The 23,056-nt window shown below is 39.7% G+C and overlaps 1 protein-coding gene across 3 annotated transcripts in view; it reads left to right on the top strand.

The window, feature by feature from the left end:
- The first annotated feature begins 3,034 nt into the window (after positions 1 to 3,034).
- The window catches only part of AK5 (adenylate kinase 5), a 213,569-nt gene continuing 193,547 nt past the window's right edge, over positions 3,035 to 23,056 (top strand). Inside the window, exons 1-5 of one of the 3 annotated variants that reach the window (XM_031465420.2) lie at positions 3,035 to 3,356; positions 7,352 to 7,538; positions 10,993 to 11,160; positions 15,265 to 15,434; positions 15,536 to 15,649. In XM_031465420.2, the coding sequence (XP_031321280.1) occupies positions 3,297 to 3,356; positions 7,352 to 7,538; positions 10,993 to 11,160; positions 15,265 to 15,434; positions 15,536 to 15,649 (699 nt within the window). In that variant the 5' untranslated portion in view covers positions 3,035 to 3,296. The remainder of the gene's footprint in view (positions 3,357 to 7,351; positions 7,539 to 10,992; positions 11,161 to 15,264; positions 15,435 to 15,535; positions 15,650 to 23,056) is intronic. The other 2 variants (XM_031465421.2, XM_010989052.3) reach the window with 2 other exon arrangements.

The raw sequence follows: 23,056 nt of genomic DNA, 5'->3' as shown, positions 1-23,056 counted from the left end.
GGGCCCCTCTCCTGGGGTGAGGAACTGTAAATGAGAAACAGTTGGCACATTATCAGTAAAATTTCCTGTGGTTAAGCTGGCTCCATTTAAACTATAGATGGGGTAAGTACCTGTTAGGAATGAATGAGGATTTAAGCATAGGCCCCAGCCGTCTCTGTGGGTTGTGGGAAGTGCTGTCCTGGGTTTAGAGTCTTTGAGTCTTCTTTGTGTGGATGGAGCAAATGGTCTCTACTCTGAGACATCTACTTAACAGGGACAGAGCAAGGGGTGGCCCTTTACTGAGACACAGCCTGTGTGCCAACACTGAGCTCCCTTTAGGGATCATCCAGAGAAATTCCCACCAAGAGCCGCCTTCTCAAGGATGTCTAGACCTTTGGAAAGTTCTAGTTATCATCCCAAAGTTTATCAGGACTTCCTCCGCTACGTCCAGCAAATAATCTGGACTCCGCCCCCTTGCTTCATATCAACAGTTAAGCATTTTATTTTTTTAATTTTAATTGAAGTATAGTCAGTTTATAATGTGTCAATTTCTGGTGTACAGCATAATAGTTCAGTCATATGTTTGATTTTCATCATTACATTGATCACTATCTGGTATCTTACTTACGTCTTTTGGAGAGAGGGATAATTGTTTATCTGCCCTTCATTTATCACTACCCAATGTTGTTTGTGCATTTTTACTTGCTTATTGACCATCTGCACTTCTTACACGCACTCACCAGGAGAATGTAAATTCCTTGACAGCAGGAATCATGTTTGTCTTATTCACTGCTGTATAAACTAGCACACTCTCCCAACAGGGGAGCAGAAGAGATTCTGCCCAGAGACACCAGGCATGCAATAGGCATCTTGATTTGTCAGAGTTGCAGGAATGCATCCCCAAGAGAACAAAGGGCAAAGGGCCATGAGCCCTTTATATACCCACCCTCAGAATTTCATGTCAGGAAATAATGAACCGGGTCTCCCATGGCAAGAACGTATTTGTTGTCCTTTGTCCTTTCTTTTTCCTCTCTTCCAAACCATCAGCTTGCCTTTGAAGCATTATACTTCCCCCATATAGCCCTTCCATAACAGGCTACAACTCCCATTGCAAAAGTAACTATGAGCATCTTGCTGCTCTCATACACTTGGAACACACCAAAAAGCACTGATTGTCAGTGCATAAGGCTACCTGAAAATCTGCCGTATCTCCAGCTGCTACGTTTTTCAGGCTGTCCAGGGTATTTAATGCAATGCAGTCTTATCCATTCTCTTTATACAAGCAAGTTGCCATCCTTGCCTGACTACACTAAAGTGCTTTTAGTATCCTGTATCCCTTCAGGATCCATTCCTCCCCAGGAGGGAATATGTGAGCTGTGCTCTGCCGGGTTCTTGTCTGTAAAGGGTGACCTTGAAAGGTCCGGCAGAAAGTGGCCTCTTCAGTCTTAGGTGTTTTGCCTTGGCTGTACCTGCTCATAAAGTAAGCTTTCATGCCACGGACCCTGGTATTCATAGCGTTGTCACGTTGGGAAGAGACAACGCTTCACTCCTGCCCTAACCTGCTCTTAAACAAGAAAAAGAATGTCAGAAGCTGGAACAGTAAGTGATGTGGCATATTCTGAGGGCAGAAACCCACTTCTATGGAATAGGAACACCTGCCTCATTTAAAGCTACCATATGACACATGGTTTCACAAGTGTTCAGAAAACTTCATTTACTTTACAAAACTCAATTAATTTTTGAGCCCCTCCTTTGGGGAAAACAAAACTGCAGCTATAGTGAAGGCATGAATAGCAGTTTTTCGTGTGACAAGAAATAGAACCAAGGAAAGATCGGCAAAGATGAACTTGAAATGGACATTCAGACACTGGTTTTTGGAAGCAGGTGCAGTGTTGCCTCTCTCCCTGGCCTGACCCCAGCTGTCAATGCCTATCAGAGCCTCCTTCCCTCTCACATGACCTCACAGTGTCAGGCCATGCACAGAGTTAGAGGTCATGTTCTCAGGACAGCATGGACCATCTTTACAGCTGGCAATGAAAAGACATCATAATGGGGAAATGAGTCATGGAGGAGGATGTGTGCACTTTTACGATGGTCTGTAATAGGAAAATACTTGACCTGTATAGCTGCTTTAGCACATCCACTCACATCCACCCGTACCCACCCATACCCACCCATACTGACCCTGGGATGCTCCGACGGTCCACGGTCCACCAACTTCACACTCCGCACGTCAGGTTAATGCTGGCACCCACCTCACCTACTAAACAAATTAAGCAGTCTCCAGCTCTCCACTGCCACCCACTTCTTTTTTCCACCTTCCCTCCCTCTCTACAGAAATAACTAGCTGATTACTTACTAATCCTTCTGTTAGTGAAGATTGCAACCTCACTGTAAAACCTTATACCGAAATCTGTAAGGTTTTGTAACACTAACAGAGAAAAAATTCGAAGCCAGCAACCAAAACTTTCCTGAAGGATAGAAATATCCAAGGTCTAAAAATTATCTTAAGGGGATGGATTCCGCACCGTCATTCCCGTTTTCTCCTTACTCCCAGTTGCCTATTATGAAAGATCGGTAGGTAACCTTAGGAATGAAAGATAAATTCTGTGACAATTAGGTGTCTTCCTGGGAGCTCCTTGGGCATGCAGGAGTAACTCGTGCGTGTGTGTGTGTGCGCGCGCGCGCGCGCGCGCCCGCCTGTGTAAAGAGGTCCGGAGAGGCGAAAGGGTGGCAGGTTCCTACAGACCCCCGTTCTGTTCCTCCGGCCACCTGGTCCCAGGTTGCTGCGTCCCGGGGGCGGCGCGCGCAGCGCCCAGGCGATGGTGTGACACGGCGGGGTGTGACTGCGAGCCCCCCGCGCACGCCGTCCCCACCCCCGCACCCCGCGCAGCCCACGCGCCGTGACTGGCGGCCGCCGCCGCAGACCCGACTCCGGAGGCGCAGAGCGCGGTGCGCGGAGCGGGAGAGGCGGGCGGGCTGCTGCCGTGCGTCCGCCGCGCGGTCCTTCCTCCTCCGCTCCCTCCGCCCCTCCCCCGGCGGCCGCGCCGCCAGCAGCCCGGGGAGCCGCCGCTCCGAATCCGCAGCTCGGGCGCGGGGACCAGCGCTTAGGCGGGGGCGGCGGGAACGCTGAAACCACAGCCCCCGGGGAGAGGCGGAGCGGGGGTCCGGCCTGGGCGGCCAGAGCTGAGCCTGTGAGCGTTTGCGCGTGAGAGCGAGGGCTGCACCGTGCTCGGCGCGGAACCCGCCAGCCCCAGCGCAGGTCTCCGCAGCCTGAGAGCCTCCCGCCTGCGCCCCAAGGCACGCGCGGCACAGCCATGAACACCAACGATGCCAAGGAGTATCTGGCCCGGAGGGAAATACCTCAGCTTTTCGAGGTAGGGGGCTAGGTATGGCAGAGAGGGACGGGAGGGTCGGGAGAGGGCACCTCCGGGGCTCTGGGTGAGGCAGCCGCGCCCCGTCCCACCTAGCTTACGCGGGGCACGGAAGTGAAGGTGCTTGCAGAAGCTCGCTCGCCCTCTTGCCGCGCGGGTAGTCGCCTTTCTGGTGGGTTGCGGGGGTTCTTGCGGGATGGCTGCGCTCAGAAGCCCCCATCTTGCAAATTAAGTTTCAGTCTTCTAGCCGGGTTATAGAAGCAGGCTGCCCCCAGCCCACCCCTCAGATGTGGACACCCAGGGTGGGCTACAGGCAACGTCTGGCCGCGCTCTCAGGGGGCCGGGGCCAGGCCAGGTGGGCACGCGGGCGCCCAGCGGCAAGCAAAGATTCGGAACCGAGGGGTCGAGAGCCCTAGTCCCTCCGCGCGCCCAGAGTGGGGACCCCCCACACCCCGCGTTGAAGAGGAAGTGGGGATGAAAGCAGCCCTCCCCCAGAGACCGCTTGAAAGAGAGGGATGAAGATGCAAAAAGCAAGTCCAAACCCACCGAGTGCAGCGCTGCCTCTCGGGTGGCAGGCACCCAGCGCTGCTCTGCGCTTTCGGTGAATGAACTCCTGAGCACGTTTTCTGTCGCCGTGGAAAGGATGATTCTCCTTGCTCGCCTCCCCAGCCCATAGCTTTCGCCTGCCCTCTTCAACCCACTTAGAGAAAAAGAGTGGAAAGGGAGCAGCTAGGCGGGCGTTGACTCCTGTTGCTCTGTCTTCCGACCTCATCGCAGCATCGTCTGCACCAGGGACCCGGAGGATGAGGGACACTTTGGGAATGTGGGAGAGGAGGCTTGAGGGATGAACTGGAACCTTGGTTAGTTCTAAACCGTAGCTTACGTCGCGGAACGTTTTGCATCTTTCCTTCTCCCCGTATTTGAATTTTAAAACATTCCTGAATCCTGTGTTTTTACTTAGATTAAAAAAATAAAATAAAATGGAAACGAGCCAACCTTCACAGAGCGAGCCCTGAAAACTGGTCCCCCATTTCTGTGGACTGATGTAGTAAACTAAGTCATGCGTTGTTCTTTCTCCTGTTTGGGGGATTTGTTCTGCTAAAAGGAATTTTATAACACTACTTGGGAAAATAATTTTGGCTCTGTTTTCCCAAATTATCTTTAAAATGGGCCGCCATAATTACAGATCTTCATTTTCTCTCAGCTCTGTAAGCCACGGATTACAGGTCCATCTGAAGCCATGATTTCCAGGTAAATCCCTCAATGAGCACAAGCCTGGTATGCGAAACCCAAATCTAGCAAGCGTTTACTAGTATTTGAAAATAACCAGGAGGTGTTGCATAAGGACAGATCTTGGGAGTATGTTGGATTCTTGTTAAAAGTTTTTTTTTTTTTAATTTTCAAAAAGTAAATGTGGAAATGAAGAGCTGAAGGTTTTTGTCATGAATACTGCTACTGAAATTAATTTCATCCCTAAAATGGTAATTAGAAACATCCACAGGAAGGTCACCTGATTGCAAAGTGCTGCTTAATAGTACACCTTTTTTCTTTATAAATTTGGGGACTGTTTCCTCTTTGATAACCACAGAGAATTTTGATAGTTTGTTCATGAAAATCTATGCTGTGTATGCAAATAAGTGATGGCAGGCATTTTTGTTAAGGTACGATGCTTTTCCTTGGCCATTCTAAGATGTTTTAAAATAGGGCACACCCAGAAAAGGAATTCAACTTGCTTAAGTGAAATACAGAAATACAGTGTACTCAAATGCAATCCCAGGCAATAGGAAGATGGAAGGAGACTGCTGGTGACCTCCAAAGACTCCATCCTTCCAGTAGGAAGAGTCTGTGCTGTGCACAGCCCGAGAGAGAAGTCAAATCTGGCAGCTCTCCATGCAATGAGTATAGACAGCAAAACCAAATGCTTCAAGTTTCCAACTGGATTTTCTCCCTCAAAACCACGATATAGGTATACAGAGTTTCCAGGTATACGAAGTTTAGCAATTAGGTATCTACCAAACCCAAAACATTGGCCACAGTTGTGGATATTAGATATCGTTATAGACCAAGTGACTGATTATTGAATCTGCATATTGTCAAGCAACTAGCTGTATCTAACCGACCTTTTCAGATTTCTTCCTGACTTGAGACATCACGTAGGCTAAATGGGATATCTCTGGTAGGTTCAACTTTGAAATGTGTTTCCATTTTTAGATTAAATGTTTGAAACAAAAACCACTTTCCCCTGATTTTGTCTGAGTTCTTAACTCTAGTTAACCTAATGGTGTATATATTGATCTTGTATTGCTGCATTTTAGAGCAGAGATTTGGCAATTAATTTGAATACTGGGGAAAGTCAAATTAGATTATCCAAATTCTTGAAGGATTAATTCAAATAGAGTGATTTTTTTTTTAATCTGCTGGTTGTTTTGGATCCTGATGGTGGCTGATTGTTAGAAGAAAGGATTCAAATTATTCACAGATAAGTGGAACCTATTCTCCCTCCTAAAATCAGTACCTTTTGGGGAGTCAGAGTCATTTAGGGAGGCTGGAAATGTATATTTTCCATTAAAAAACTGAGTTTGTACACTCATTTTAGGCAATAATAGGGATTTTTTAAAAATTAAAGACCTAATCTTGAGTGATTTGATGGAGCACAGATAATCTGGCATCTCCTTTTTATCTCATATCATATTTTTGCAAGGTGTGGAAAAAGGAATGTATGGTTTTTGGAATCAAAACTACAGCGTAAGCACTGCCACGGAGTTGACTGGGAGGAGTGTGAGGCATTAATGCAATGTGCGTGTCAGTGGGTGTGTGGATGGCCACAAACTGGGTGTGGATGCTCGGGTTAGTTTCATCTGCTCCCTCTGCAGTTGACCTCCCTCTGCAGTCAGTCCTCTGATTGAACACTCTATCCCACACTATTTAGGATTTCAGAGGACAAATGTACCTGGTAGCAACTGCCTACCATTTTGAGCAAATTGCACCAGAATAATTTGAAAATAAAATACTGTATTCAGGAAAGATGTCAGTCTTTCAAAGGGTGTGTGTTTTGTGTACAGATAATGGTGATAATAATCCTCTATGCTTTTTCCATGAAATACTCCGAAGGAAATATTTTGCACATCAGTTCAGTTCCAAGGAATCAGCATTTCCAGGTGTGTAGCATTTTTAGAAACTGGTACATGTGACACATCAGACACCAGGTTTTCCTCTGTAACTTGAACAGATACTGTAGTGACTTACTGTATAGCAAATATTTTTTTAGACTTAGACTCTATGTTTTGCTTGAATTTTTTCCTAATTAGAGAGCAGTCCAGTATGCACCTACCATGTGCAAGGGACAGTGTCAGAGGCTGGATATTGAAAAATAAATAAGACCCACAGTGTATTGTTGAAGAGCTTATAGGTTAAAAGAGGTGACCAACCAAAAACTGATGATTTTAGTATAAATGACAGGTAAGTTTTTTTTTCTGGGTGTCATGAACACCCAAGAAGGGATCTGAAAGCCAACCTGAGGGCAGAGGGGAGACTTTCTGATGATGATGATGACAAAACCACCAACATTTGTTATTTACTATGTGTCAGGCACTTAATATGTACTTCACAGATATTGAATGTTTTAAGCCTTTAAAAAAAAAACGTTCTGAAACTGAGGCTTGGAGACTTTAAGCATGGGTAGGAGTGAGATAAATCATGACTGGGGCATTTTACACGCTGCATTTTATCCCATTTCGATAGGTTTCTTCCATGTTAAACAATATAGTTCCTTTAATTGTTTTAAAAGACAGAGAGTGCTGAGTTGAAAACTAATTGGGCAAGAATTTTAGGGGTTATCTTAACTACTCAATCAGAGCATAATTTCAACTCAAATGGTTTATTTTCATAAATGCAAAGAACCAAAACAACCCAGAATTCAAAGATGGGATATACACTATTTCCACAAAGGTGGTTTTAAGACGTATTTAATATGCGCACATTTTGTTGTTGTATTTCAGAGCCTTTTGAATGGGCTGATGTGTTCTAAGCCCGAAGATCCAGTAGAGTACTTGGAAAGTTGTTTGCAGAAAGTAAAGGAACTCGGCGGCTGTGACAAGGTGAAATGGGATACATTTGTAAGCCAGGAAAAGAAGACCTTACCTCCACTTAATGGAGGACAGTCACGGAGATCCTTTTTAAGAAATGGTAATGTGTATGTAGAATAATAGACAGTTTATAGTTAGAGCTGTTCTTTTTAATACCATACAGACTGCAGGCAGTGATTTAATGTATTCGGTTAACAAACGCCAGAAAGGATATTTGGTTCCAGAACATGACTGATCTCTCTCAGCTACTCATGGTAGGACAAACAAAATTACATAGCATCGCCCAGCACTTCACTAAAGGCTTGGTGAAATTTCTCATCACTGATTTCATTATTTTGCAAAATGAATTGCATTAGCAAACTATGACTCTTTCTTAAAATCGCAAATAAGACTTTTCCAAATAAGTGAGTAGAAGACAGACAAAATTGGTGGTTACTATATAACAACATGTTTTTATTAGCTGAGAAGAGATTTAACTTATCCGTGTGTTTTCACATTCAGAGTTCATATTATAAACGCATATAAAGTTTATACTAGTTCATTCAAGCAAGATTTATTTAGCAGCTACTGAATGCAATGCATGAGATTAGGCATCTGGGTGCTATAAAGGAAATGGAAGACATAAACTTGTTTAACAATTTCGGTTCCTTTGGAACTAAGAACTGGAGTTCACTAGGGGAGATTCATGGTATTCTGATAGCTTTCTGAAGTATGTGCTTATCAAAATTGGTAGTTCAACAACAGCCAATCTGCCTTTTAGGCTCCAGATAAAATTAAGATGTGTGTGCAAAATGGAGTCCGTTCCAATCAGAGGAAACTAATTAATTCTTTCTGAGTGACCAAGATCATTATATTTTCAAAATTTAAACCATTCTCAAAAGTTGCACCACAAAAAATTTCAGCTCTAAAGACAGAATTTGAAGTGAAGACAATTATTCTATTTGCAATAAATATATGGGGCAAATAAGTCTTAGTTTGTTTTATCTTACTTAGTCATGACCCACTTCGATTTTATTTGAATGTGGTGTGGGGAAAAGTCATAGTGTGTTAATTTTTAAGAAACACAAGCAGGGAGGGAAAGCAGAAACAATGTTTTCTCAGAAACATCTCCAGATGTTCCCTATCCATGCAGGGTCACCACTAGGTGATTTAGGATTGGGGTGCCTTTGGCCAGTTACCACTGCAGCACACCACTTAGTAAATTACTGCTTAGGTGAACCAGATGATATTTTTGTGAGCTTGAAAAGTTCACGCATCTTCCTAAGATGGCTAACTTACTTCCCAGAGTGTCTTCATTATGTTAGAATCTGGCTCAGTGTGAAATACATGCCCTGGGCCCTTATTAAATCAAGTGAGGTAAGTATGGAGAACTCTCTGAACTTTTACGCATTATGCTAACAAACCTCAGGTATTACTGGATTTAGTCTGAAATATTTTTACATTTTTTAATTTAAGTCTAAGAGGATATGACAGTCACTTAGTGGAATGGCTGCTTTCAGCCTAGTTATATAAAGTGACAGTTTTGTAACAAAATGAAATGTGAATAATGTGAATGCTTTTATTTTATACTGACTGTTACCTGATTATATGTAGAAGCTAGGCAGGCCAAGTATGTCATAGAGAATGAGGGTAGGGGGGACAAGAGAGAACAGTCATTGTCTAAGAGCAGTGAAACATAAATTTTGGGAAAATGTTGAGCTAAACAAAATGCGTCCAAGGGGCTACATTGGGCCAAAAAATGACCGGTTTGGAACTCGATCTAGCAGGATAAGCTAAAACATGAGTGGAAAATGTAGGTTTAACTTTTATTAGAATTGAAATTGCTTGTTAATTTTAATCTCCATACCTACTAATACTTTACTAGAATTTCCACTCAGAGGTCTCGTAATTAGTCATCAAATAGAACCTTTCGCCTACTATAGTGACAAGAATGTTGTATCACATCATCCTATTTCTGGAACATATGCTAAAAGACAGAAAATGGTTTCCAAACTGAGTTATCATGTAATAGTAAAATTTTATTTTATGAGATGCTTTACACATTTGTGCTTTGTAGGTTTTAACTGTCATTTATGGAATAGCTTATTAAGATCAACAAAATTGCTAACTTCCTAGTAACTTAAAGCATTATTATTATTTCTAGAAATAAAAAGTGATTCATGCATTTTTGCTGAAATATTGTCATAGCTATGCTAATATCTATTCATCATGAAAAATTATTTTGTGAAGTGAAACATTCTAATAATTTTAAGCAAATTACTTTCCTAAGTAAAAATATGATAAAAGCAAAGATAAATTATTAGCTGTCAGTTTTTGAAAGCATTGTATCATAAATGTGAGATGAGCATCCATTTTTTTCTGCCATATGTGTACAATCATTACTCATGAATAAGAGTTTTAGTCCCATAGCTCCAAATGTCCGTAGAACTTTCCTTCTGAAATATCTGATTATCGTCGTATACTCAACAGGTCCAAAACCAAACACACCATATTTTCTTCAAAACCAGCACTCCCTTCTATTTTTACTTCCGTGAAGACAGTCAATGAGTCAGTTTAGCAGTAAAATAACCATTTATTGAGTACTACTATGTGTCAGACACTCTTTTAAGAATGAGGCTGTAGCCATCAAGAAAGAAAAAACATGGCACCTGCCCTCATGGAGCTTACAGTCTAGTGATGAAGTCAGACATTAAAAATATAATCAGAAGCATAATGGATGCAGTAGGAACAACCATATGCTATAGAACTAACCATATTAACAGGGGGATGGATCCAGCCTAGCCTTCCTGGAATCAATGGCAAATATTTGTTGTCGTGGTAGATGTGAATTTAAATCTTCATAGTTATATTTTTAAATCAAGGAGATTAAAGAAAACAAATATTGGGAAAATAAAATGATGTTGAAAGATATTTCAAATGTAGAAATTGTTTGCTGCTCTTTTACCTGTCTTGTAACAATATTTATGCCACCAAGCCATTCCACTGGACTACACTGGAGTCCCTGGATCATAGTGACCGTATGTCTATGTTTATAGGTAAATGAAATAAATTATGCATAAACATTGCCTCCATGGGCAGGAGCATATGGCTGTGAAAGTTTTGAAGGCTGTGCACTGCACAGCTCTGAGGAGCACCATTTTTGGAGACCAGGATGTATACCAACTACCAGACAAAACAAGGCACTACTTAAGAAGTTTCCACCAGGGCAGAGGTTGGCAAACTTATGACCCGTTGGCCAAGTCTGGCTCACTGCCTCTTTTTATAAACAAAGTTTTATTGGAACACAAGTACATCCATTTGTTTATATAGTGCCTAAGGCTGCTTTCCTGCTGTTGTGGCTGAGTACGAGACTCTGTGTCCAAAATATTGACCATCTGGCCCTTTAAGAGAAAGTTTGCTGACCGCTTAATGGATTTTTTAGAATCTTCTTCCCGTTGAAAAAGTCAAACTCCATTAAGTTTAATTTTCTAAATTTCTTCTCCTAATTGGTTAAGTGCAAAAAATGTTTTATTGTGCTTTTTTTCCCGTTTCAAAGTTATCTTACTCTTTTGCAGTAATGCCTGAAAATTCAAACTTTCCATATCGACGGTATGATCGGCTCCCTCCAATCCATCAATACTCCATAGAAAGTGATACGGACCTCTCTGAGACTGCGGAGTTAATTGAGGAGTATGAGGTTTTTGATCCTACAAGACCTCGACCCAAAATCATTCTTGTCATAGGTATGAGGCCGGAAAGCAGAATTCTCACACTGTTGCTAACTTTGTTTCTATATTTACATTTCAAGAATTATGCCAATTATGTATTGTATTTGCAAATACTTAGTTGGATAATGACAAACAATAGAAACAAGAGCTCAAGAGTCAGTAGATGGAAATATTAGCATAATTTTCAATAAAACATAAATTTTTATAATTATATAATTTAATGTTTATTACACGTTTATAGACTCTGTTTATGTCATAGAAATTCTCTATTTTGAATTGAAAGTAATCTCTTCAAGATTTATTGTCCTGTGATTTTATCTGCTTAATTTTAAACATAGATAACTGAATCCATTAGAAGTTTTCACCACATAATATGGTTTTCTTCCCTTTAACTCCACAAATTGAATTTATACTCACTATTAACTTCAGAGCAAAAAATAAATGTTAATAATAAGTTGGTAAAGACTCACAGATGACTCTTATGACAGACTGGCATCTACAATAAAATCTAAGTTTTGGTGTAATTAGACGAGCAAATCTAGTAGAATTGTGTTTTAGTTGGCACATAACATCTGAGTATTAATCAAAATAACAAGGATAATAGTTAATTTTAAAAATTGCCACTATGAATCTTATGTTGATTCTGAAAATATCAGTCTGATGCCATTTCACAAGGAATAGAGACGTTAAAAATGTTTTGAGCATTTTTACCACTCTTGCAAATTCTAAGTTCCTCAAAATTTATAAAATTACAGAGACCTGTGAAAAAACAACATATATAGTCATTGTCTCACTGTCCAATTTGACTCAGCTTTTTACAGAGATGACCAAGAGCAGAAATCTATTGTGAGACGTTCAAAGCTATTCCAGCCAGAACTGTTAACAGAGGGCCAAATGTGTACAGCCCCAAGGAAGGAAGTGCTACTCCTAGGACATAAAACGATGACGGCAATTGGGGAAAAAGAAACATGCAAATAAACACAGCAAGTTAGAACAAGAATTTAAGATCACCAGACTGGAAGGAGTGACATTTGTACATCTCTCAGTGTAATGAAAATGAAATTGCATATATATTTAGCCCTAAATTGCTTAAAATAATGTAGAAAGAGAATATAGAAATTGGCTTTCTAAAAGTCAAAATATTCTTATGGCTTTTGGTAGCCATAATTATGCCATAAATATCTGTTCTTGAAAATGGAATTTTTGTGTGTATGCTTAAAAATTTGAGATTGCTACCTAGAAGATAAGGAATTGCTTTATTAAGAAATAGAGGGATTGGGGGTGTAGCTCAGCGGTTGACCACAAGCTTGCCGTGCATGTGGTCCTGGGTTCAATCCCCGGTGCCTCTATTAAGGGAAAAAATACATATATAGAGAGAGACAGCTACAGATAAAGAATAATTGGAAATTATTTCATCATTTTGTCATGAGATATTCTTTCAGTTTTGTTTTTCTTGTTGCTGTTAGTATGATACTGGTGATTATTAACAGGATGAGCAAACGAAGGCTTGATTGTCCATGAAAAAGTGTAATACATAAGTGCTCTCATATAAAACAGCATATATATGTGAAATTTTTGTGCGTTGTGGATTTTATATGGAAATGATTAAAGTAGTTCAGTAAACTAAAATCCGTGGAGAAGGTGTAAATGCTTAAACCTCCTCCACTTCACAGTTCATTTTTACTCAGTAAAATCAACTTGCTTCCCAAGGATGTGATTTTGGTTTTAGACTTACTTACACAGTGTGTTGTAACATTTCATGTTTTACGAGAAAGATGCAGAACCAGTGAGTGTAAATAACCTTTAGAGGACTGAGATAAGAGAAGAAAGGCAAAGCTGAACCTTAGGTTATCTGAGAAAATTAGGGCAATTTTATGACTTTTCTGTAATTATAAAATAATTGTGCCTGAACGTTAAAATTTTTTTATTAGTTCCAACCCAAAAAAGAGTTGAAGAGGTACAGATAGCCACATAGTATTACATTCAAATAAATAACATTTCTCTTCTGGCAATACAGATTTTTTTTTCCTTAAAGCTTGCCTTCTTGGCACAGATATGAATGAATCTCTCTTATGTTAGCATAAAAATCTGAGTTAGATCGATCCTAATATTTATAAGTAGTAAAGATAAATAATATAAAATTAAGCTCACTCTGGTTTCAGTGAAAAGAAAATAAGATTAATTTGTTAGGAAGCCTTGGTAATCTAACTTACCCAATAAATTAATGCCATTACCTTTCAGTTGTGCTAATCATATTTTTTTTGCTGACTGCTATTGCCGCCATTAATTGATAAAATTTTTTGTTTCCTTGAAGGTGTCACGACTTTCTTACTGTGTTTGAATTTTTTTAATTCAGTGGAATTTATAATCTGTTATTTTGATGATTTTTTGTAATCAGGTGTGGATATACAGTTTATGAAAGATAACTTTCATTCTGCAGGGATCAAGTCAGTTTGAATTTGTTAACAGCGTTGGTCATGTTATTTTTTTTTTCTTTCAGTCAATACATGGTTTGCCCGTGGCTTAATAGACCAAAAGCAATTATTTGGAACCAAACTTACTTTTGATTTGCAAAGTAATGAATTTAATCTAGTAGTTCATAATGTTAAGTCTAATAGGATTGGGTTTAGAGTTTCTTAAAAAGCGAATGTCAAAAACGTAAACAGATTCCTATCCTAAATTTAATAAAGCAATGAAAAGGCAAAGCCAGCTTTATTAGGTGCATTATTTGGAATTGGGGTTAAGAAATTCTGCACATTAAAAATTTTAAAGAGGAAATAAGCCCTTGCCAACCAAGTCCACCCACTCAGAAGTCTTCTTATGGAAAACAAAACAAAGCAGAACAAACACCTTTCTTTTTCACTTATGTTATTTGCAACATGAATAAAAAATATGTGCTAAATAATATGTAAAATGACTTCTACCCTCTAAAAAACTTAATAAATTAAATTAGTAGGAAGAATATTAACTCACTTTCCTATTGAATTTTTATGTTCAGTATAGCTTAATCAATTATATTTCAGTGAATGTTACCAAAAACATTTCATTACTTATTATACATTGACTTTTAAAAACATTTTGTCTACAGTCAATAATTTATGCTTAAGAACTTGAAAATACTTTATTTTTATAATTGCCAACAAATAGCAAATCAGATTGGGCTGATTGTTACACATGCTATTTTGAAATTTATTCAGACCGTAGCTTCCAATTAGTCTAGGTTGTCTAGAAATATAAATTAACTAAAATAATGTAATATGACCTGGAAATAAAATCTGAGGCATATGTTTTATAATTATTTTAGTATTTATACTTTTAAAAAGTAAATGGCAGTTACTGACAATTAGTATTGAATTATGTTGCAAAATATTGATTGTTTTGTACTAATGAGTCACGAAATCAAAATTATCATGAGTTCTATGAAATTGTTCTACCTTAAAGACCTCTTCCATTCACTATACATATTTATTGAGTAAAGCTTTTGCATTCAAAGGCAATAAGGCAACGAGGTACATGAACAGACAGAGTTCAAATTAAGATTTAAATAAGCTGTATCAATATTGGTGTGGCTTTGATTAAAAATAATTGTTACATTTCACAAAACTGCTTATTAACTCTTTGTTGGCATGTAACCCATTTCTGTCACTTCCATCATTGTCTTCTTTTTATATATATATATATATATATATGTATCTTTTTTTTTTAATTGAAGTATAGTCAGTTTACAACATTGTGTCAGTTTCGGGGTACAGCATTGTCTTCTGTATCTCAGATTCTTCTTTGATTACAGAGGGAAAAACTATTACAGTTTACACAGAAAAACAGAAACGGTTTCTTTCAACTGCATTGTTCAATGTTTTAAATTAGTTGTTCACTAAAATAGGTAAAGCAAATAATGTTTCTTTCATCTAATACAGTCGATCACGACAACTCTACCTTTCCTTGGCTAAGTCTACACATGCTCTGCATTCAGGGGTAGCACCAAGAATGCCGCAAGTAGAATGGTTTCCACCCTGTTACTAGTCTGGACTCTGCATCTCAAAATGAGAAAAGTAATTGTGTAAAAGGGAGTTTCTTATTGGCTCAGAAATTCACAGTTTTGCCTGTTTTAAATGATAGGTGGTCCAGGAAGTGGAAAGGGTACGCAGAGTTTGAAAATCGCAGAACGTTATGGATTTCACTACATCTCAGTGGGAGAATTGTTAAGGAAGAAGATCCACAGTACCAGCAGCAATAGGAAATGGAGTCTTATTGCCAAAATAATTACAACTGGAGAATTGGCCCCACAGGTACTGTTGTATGATTTGCTTCTATCCTGCAAAGATTTTTGTACCAGTTGTGAGTATAAGTTTAACTGGGTTTTTTTTTTAATCTCTTTTCTTGAAAAAAGGAAACAACAATTACAGAGATAAAACAGAAACTGATGCAAATACCTGATGAAGTGGGCATTGTTATAGATGGATTCCCAAGAGATGTTGCCCAGGCTCTGTCTTTTGAGGATCAAGTAAGAACGTCTCCTTATATTTTAAATGACCTTTTTTTTTTTTTTTTTGCTAAAAACTTTGAGATTAAAAAAATATATACTTCTTGGAAGACTTGCTGTTATTTTGAATGAATTTTGGCCTGAAAATTGGCAAGTACATTAGTGTAGGTTGGCAGAAGGTCATCTCCTTGGCACACATGCTTAAAAATTGAAGACGGTCTCTGCCAAAAAGAAAGGATAAAAACAAATAATAGAATTTGTTATTTTTATGAAAAGAATGCAAATCTCTCTAACCTTTATTTCAGAATACTTTCCCTAAGATTGTGGTTTTTTTAATCTTTAATTACTTAAAACAAGCCTTATTCAGCACAGCCCAGGGATATAAAATGCCACCCTGCATTTACATTGTTACCAATTAAGGAAGCCCTCTTCATGGGGATATGAAGTAATAAACCACCTGCCTATAACAAGGTAGCATTCAGTTTGCCAAAATTTACTCAAATTTGAGTAGACTGTGCCTGCTTAACACTCAGCACACTTATTTTAAAGAGAAATAAATCAATTAAAATGTTTTGTGTATCTAATCTTCAAAAAGCTAGTGTGACTCGTTTTTCATTTAAAATTTTAAGTACAAAAATAACAAATTTTAAGTCCTTGTGTACAAAGTGAACATCCATTAATACCCTCCTCCCATTCCTCTCCTGAGAATAGAAATACCGTTAGGCTTGTTATATGTCCTTTTTCCGGCCTTTTTCTGTGCATTACACTTGCACACACACCCGTGATTGGACATGTGTACATGCCCCTATACAAATGCAGTTTTAATTTTCAAAGCTGTTTCCAAACTGTCTTCCAAGAAGGCTTTCCCAGGTTCATCCCAACAGTGTTGAATGACAAAATATTTCTCCAGACCCTTTCCAACCAGCTATATAATTCATATTTTAAAATTTTGCCAACCTGGCAAATAAGAAGCAGTATTTCACTTTTGATGTTTATATTTCTTGAATTATTTCTAAGGTGAAGTATTTTTCAGATTCTTATTGACCATGTGTGTTTCTTCCTTGTGTGAATTGCCTGTTTTCCTTTGCCCATTTTTCTACAAACTTACTTCTCTTTCTCTTATTTAGAGAAGCTTTTATTGAATTACAGGTACTCCATCAAAGAGGACTTATAAATAAGTTGTAAGTTTATGTCTCATATAAAAGAAGTCTGGAGTTAAGCAGTTCAAGGCCAGAGGTCAGCTTCATGAAGCCTGTCTTTGAATGTTCGCATTGACTGGGGGCGTCTGTTGTGCTATGGAAAGTCTTTCCCCTCCTCAGGTTTCTCCCTCCCACAGCAAGTCCTGAACTTCTGGTGCTTACTCAGGTTAAGGACTTGGTTCTAATTGCTCTGGCCTTGAAGAGAGAAAAACTAGAAAAACCAATTTTTTGTTGTTGCTGTTGCTGCCAAGCAATATTGCTGTTGCAGATGAGAGCTGTGTCAGCCATTGCACGTGGTGTGTGGCCGTGGTGGAAGCGTGGTTGCTGGGCAGGCAGGAATTCACACCGAAACCTGGTCCACCCGACATGTGGAACAAAATGCCCGTGGCAGGTGCCAGCAGCAAAGCGGCGAGCTGCTGCCTGTTGCCTTTCAGATGTGCTGTGAGTCCCTCGCTTCTTCCCTGGGTAATAACTCGGGCCGGTTCTATAGTTTTCCTGGTCACTTTAAAATATTGGCAGATGGTTTCATTTTCAGGTATTAAAAAGCCCATTCTGCAATTACATCTCAATAAAGCTGGGAAAAAAATTTAATTAAAAAAAAAAGTCCAGTCCAGCATACATCAAAACTTCAGTTTCTCATTCAGTTTAATATATGTCTGCTGTCCTCAGCTTGGACCTGGTTCGGGCTCAGAAACCTAAAGTGATGTCTCAGAATCCTGAATGTCTTCCTCATGTTCGCACTGGGGCAGGTAGTGGGGAAGGGGGCAGAAAACACGTGACTCTCCAGCAAACCTCTCTGGATACCTGATCAATCTTCACCTTCCCTTATGTAGCCCAGACATGAGTGATAAGCCTTCACCACAGGGGGTGAAGGGTCACCAATTGGTTTGGGGACAGCCGTTAGCAAGTTCTATAAGATGGTCCGGCATCTCTGTAGGATGTGCAGTCGCTTGCATTGACTGTACTCAACCATACTTCCGAGGCTAGAAAAGTCCAATTTAACATTTTCTTAGGCTGGCATGGTAGCAGCCTGGAGGTTCTCATCCTCTGCAGGCAGTGCAGTGGTGTCAGGTTTGTGCTATTGTTGCTGACCTGAGGAGTTTAGAGAGTGCAGAGGCAAACTGAGGTGTTCATGTAAAGCAAAGTGTTAGGGCCAGCCCTGATTCCTTCACACCCTATGTAGGCTTAAGCTCCTGTGGTGTCTTCTTTGGGGGTACCATTACTGACACCAAGTGCTGAGGGTGATATTCCACACTGATTATCCAAACCTCTGGCACCAACTAGATGTCCAATAATTGAGTTCATCTCTGACACTAAATACCCAGAGTTAGCGCAAACTCCACAGGGTAAGGGCTCAGTCCCACGTGACTGTCCCCCACTTCAGACTTCATTCAGACGTCCCAGGGGCCACCTGTACTTCTGTCCAACAAGCTATAAATCTGAAGGTTTCCACAAACCCTTCTCAAGTTTGATAATTCACTAGACCAACTTCAGAACTCAGGAAAATGCTTTACTTACATTTACTGATTTATCCTAAAAAATACAACTCAGCCAACAGCCAAACAGGATAGCTGTGCAGGGCGAGGTATCGGGCTGGGGACGCAGAACTTCCCTGCCCTCTCTGGGTGCACCACCCGCCCAGCACCTCAGTGTGTTTACAAACCCCAAAGCTCCCCAAACTTCATTGCTGAAGAGTTTTTATAAACCGGTCTCCAAATCCCCTCCCCCTTCCTGGACATTGGGGAGTGGGGCTCAAAGTTCCCACCTTGTAATCTCACATTTGGTCTTTCTGGCAACCAGCCCCCATCTGGATGCTATGTAAGGACCCTACCCTGAGTCACCTCATTAGCTCAGACTCGGGTATGGTCAGAAGGTGCTAATTATGAACAACAAAAGACACTCTTACCACTCAGGAAATTCCAAGTGTTTTAGAAGCTCTGTGCCAGGAATTAGGTACAAAGACTAAACACATATTTTTATTGTACCACACTCTTCAAGGTTTTTCTTTAACCAGCTTTTATTTTAACTGCACATGTAGGCATATATAAACACATGCAGAAATTTTCCCCTAAGATTTCCTCACTGGTTCAGAGTGTACAAAAAGTTGGATTTCTGACATGAGCATCTATATGAGTGATGGTAAGACCATTGTAACAGAAAGACCTAAGATGTAAGTGGATTTTTCCTATAGGGAGTAGTGTCAGTGTGAACAGTCAGACTGACGGGGCAGCTTTTCTCCTTGAGGTCACTTAGGTTCCTGCCAAGTTGTTCCGCCACCTCCTAGGACACTGTCATCATCTGCATGGTCGAAGCAGGGTTGGTTGGCCTCATGTATGGGTTCCAGCTGGCATGTAAGGGGAAGAGGATGTGAAGGTCTGAAGTCCCAGATCTGGAAGTGGCATTCATCACCTCTGCTCACATGGCACTGCTGAGAATGTAGATGTGTTGTAATCACGAGGCAGGCTGGGACGTTTAGCTGGGTGGCAGTTCTGTTACTATGGGAAGTTGGGACAACGAACTAGCAGCTTCTGCCGCAGTTCTGCATGCTCCCTGCTTCCCACACGTAGAATGTGCTCGCTCACTCCCCGGGGGAAACAACCCAGAGCCCATCATCTGGTGCAAAAGTTGGGAATCTCGACTTGATGTTTAGTTCTCTCCATTAGGTCCAGATTCGACCCCTCATCACAGCCACCTGTCAACTGAACACCAGGTTATCTTCCCTCCCCGCCAACAATAAACAGTGGAGGAGCAAGACCAGGAGAAGTGAAATAAAGGCCCCAACTCAGAAGAGGGAATTTTGGCACTGTGTGTGGTGGTCCCTGAACCGTAGCAAATAACAAATCCTGTGAGGCAGGGGTTGCCAACGGTCCTTGCCCTGGAAGTGGAGTGATTTCCTGGGTTAACCCGTTGGCAACTCCGTGTTCTCTCTTAAGGAATCATTGTTTGCCTGTTCTCTTCTGAGGCCCCTGGCCCTCTGAGAAGTTATTCTTATTATCCATTATTCTGCATGGGCCCATCAGAGTGATGTGTTGTGACTATGCCCTCCTTGGGAGCTATTTTAAGTTTGAAAAAAAAATACAAGCTTTTTCTGGGTAGGCTGATAGTTACTTTGGTAAAACCACTTCCTCAAAAATTTGGTAGGCTTCTCTTTTTGCTTCCAGTTAGTTCTATGTACAAGTAACTACATTCAAAGTTCTTTTCTGGATAATGCTGCAAATGGCATTATTTTATTATTTTTTATGTCTGAGTACTATTCCACTGTTGTATATATACACCACGTTTTCTTTATCCAGTCATCTGTCGAAGGACATTTGAGTTGTTTCCATGTCTTGGCTATTGAAAATAATGCTGCTGTGAACATTGGGGTGCATGTGTCTTTTCAAATTATATTTTCCTCCAGATATATGCCCAGGAGTAGGATTGCTGGATCACATGATAAGTCTATTTTTAGTTTTTTGAGGATTCCCCATACTGTCCTCCATAGTGGCTGCACTGATTTACTTTCCCACCAACAGTGCAGGAGAATTCCTTTCTCTCCACACCCTCTGCAGCATTTATTGCTTGTGAGCTTTTTAATGGTGGCCATTCTGACTGGCATGAGGTGATTTCTCATTGTCGTTTTGATTTGCATTTCTCTAACAATTAGTGATGTTGAGCATCTTTTCATGTGCTTGTTGGCCATCTAGATGTCTTCTTTGGAGAGATGTCTATTTAGATCTTCTGCCCATTTTTTGATAAGGTTGCTTGTTGTTTTTTGTTTGTTTTTGATACTAAGCTGTATGAGCTGTTTGTATGTTTTGGAAATTAGTCCCTTGTCAGTCTCATCATTTGCAAATATTTTCTCCCCATCTGTAGGTTGTCTTTTTGTTCTGATCCTTAGCTATGCCAAAGCTTTTAAGTTTTAATCAGATCCCATTTGTTTATTTATGCTTTTATTTCCATTACTCTAGGAGCTGGTTCAAAAAAATATTGCTGTGATTTATGTCAGTGTGTGTCCTGCCTATGTTTTCCTCTAGGAGTTCTATAGTATCTCGTCTTACATTTAGGTCTTTAATCTGTTTTGAGTTTATCTTTGTATGTGGTGTTAGAGAATGTTCTAATTTAAATCTTCTACAGGTAGCTGTCCAGTTTTCCCATCACCACTTGTTGAAGAGAATGTCATTTCTTCATTGTATATTCTTGCCTCCTTTGTCATAGATTAATTGACCATAAGTGTGTGGATTTATTTCTGGGCTTTCTGTCCTGTTCCATTGATCTGTATGTCTGTTTTTGTGCCAGTACCATCCTGTTTTGATTACTGTAACTTTGTAGTATTGTGTGAAGTCAGAGAGCGTGATTCCCCCAGCTCTGTTTGCCTTTTTTTTTTTTAATATTGTTTTAGCTATTCAGAATCTTTTGTGTTTCCATACAAATTTTAATATTTTTTGTTCCAGCTCTGTGAAAAATGCCATTGGTAATTTGATAGGGATTGCATTGAATTGATACATTGCCTTGGGTAGTATGGCCATTTGAACAATATTGATTCTTCCAATCCAAGAGCACAGTGTATCTTTCCATTTGTTTATGTCATCTTCAATTTCTTTTATCAGTGTCATAGTTTTTGAAGTACAGGTTTTTGCCTCCTCGAGTAGGTTTGTTCCTAGGTATTTTATTCTTTTTTGGTGTGATGGTAAATGGTATTATATCCTCAATTTCTTTTTCTGCTATTTCATTGTTCATGTATAGAAATGCAACTGATTTCTGTATATTAATTTTGTGTCCTGCAAATTTACCAAATTAGTTGTTGAGCTCTAGTAGTTTTCTGGTCACTTCTTTAGGATTTTCTATGTAAAGCATTGTGTCATCTGTGAACAGTGACAGTTTTACTTCTTTTCTAATTTGAATTTCCTCTATCTCTTTTTCTTCTCTGATTTCTATGGCTATGACTTCCAAACTATGTTGAATAAAAGTGGTGAGAGTGGGCATCCTTGTCTTGTTTCTGATCTTAGAGGAAATGCTTTCAGCTTTTCATCATTAAGCATGATGTTAGCTGTGGGTTTGTAATATATGGCCTTTATTATATTGAGATACTTTCCCTCTATGCCCACTTCCTGGAGAGTTTTTTTTTTTTATCTTAAATGGATGTTGAATGGTATCAAAAGCTTTTTCTGCATCTATTGAGATGATCATATGGTTTTTATTCTTCAATTTGTTAATGTGGTGTATCATATTGATTGATTTGCAGACATTGAAAAATCCTTGCGTCCCTGGGATAAATCGCACTTGATCATGGTGTATGATCCTTTTAATGCAATTGTTGGAGTCGATTTGCTAGTATTTTGCTGAGGATTTTTGCATCTATATTTATAAGTGATATCGCCTGTAGTTTTCTTTTTTGTGATATATTTGTCTTGTTTTAGTATCAGGGTGATGGTGGCCTCATAAAATGAGTTCAGAAGTGTTTCTTCCTCTGCAATTTTTTGGAATAGCTTGAGAAGGATAGGTGTTAACTCTTCTCTAAATATTTTGTAGAATTCACCTGTGAAGCCATCTGGTCCTGGACTTTTGTTTGTTGGGAGTTTTTAAATTACTGATTCAATTTCAGTGCTGGTAATTGGTCTGTTCATATTTTCTATTCCTTCCTGATTCAGTGTTCGCAAATTGTACCTTTCTAAGAAGCTGTTCATTTCTTCTAGGTTGTTCTTTTTGTTGGCATATAGTTGCTCATAGTAGCCTCTTATGATCCCTTGTATTTCTGTGGTATTGGTTGTGACTTCTCCTTTTTCATTTTTGATTTTACTGAAGGTTTTATCTATTTCTTGTAAAATGTTGCCAAATACAACAGAGAATAGTCAACACATAGTAACCTTCTAGCTCTTTCTGGGCATTTCTTCTCTAGCTATGGGCCCCATAGGAACATGGTATGCCTTCCAGATTATCATAATATTTATACCTAATATCTTGCAGTGGCATAAAAGGGGTCATCAACTTTCCAGTCTAAAATATCTGTGCCCTTACTGCCCAAAAAAACCAACCAATACCACATATTTCAGCTTTTGATATGGTAATATCCCACTTATATGACTATTGTCTGTATTATTTAGACTAAATCCAAGGTGCTATAATAATAAGACCCCAGTGATACAGTGGCATCCTCATTCCTCTTATATGTGACAGCGTCACCATGAATGAGGGTTCTTATTCATTCACAGCGTCAGTCCTCACAGTCATTCATAGATGCAGGTTCTTT

The sequence above is a fragment of the Camelus dromedarius genome, chromosome 14, assembly GCF_036321535.1.
Source record: "Camelus dromedarius isolate mCamDro1 chromosome 14, mCamDro1.pat, whole genome shotgun sequence".
NCBI lineage: Eukaryota > Metazoa > Chordata > Mammalia > Artiodactyla > Camelidae > Camelus > Camelus dromedarius.
This window is presented reverse-complemented; position numbering and strand designations above follow the sequence as displayed.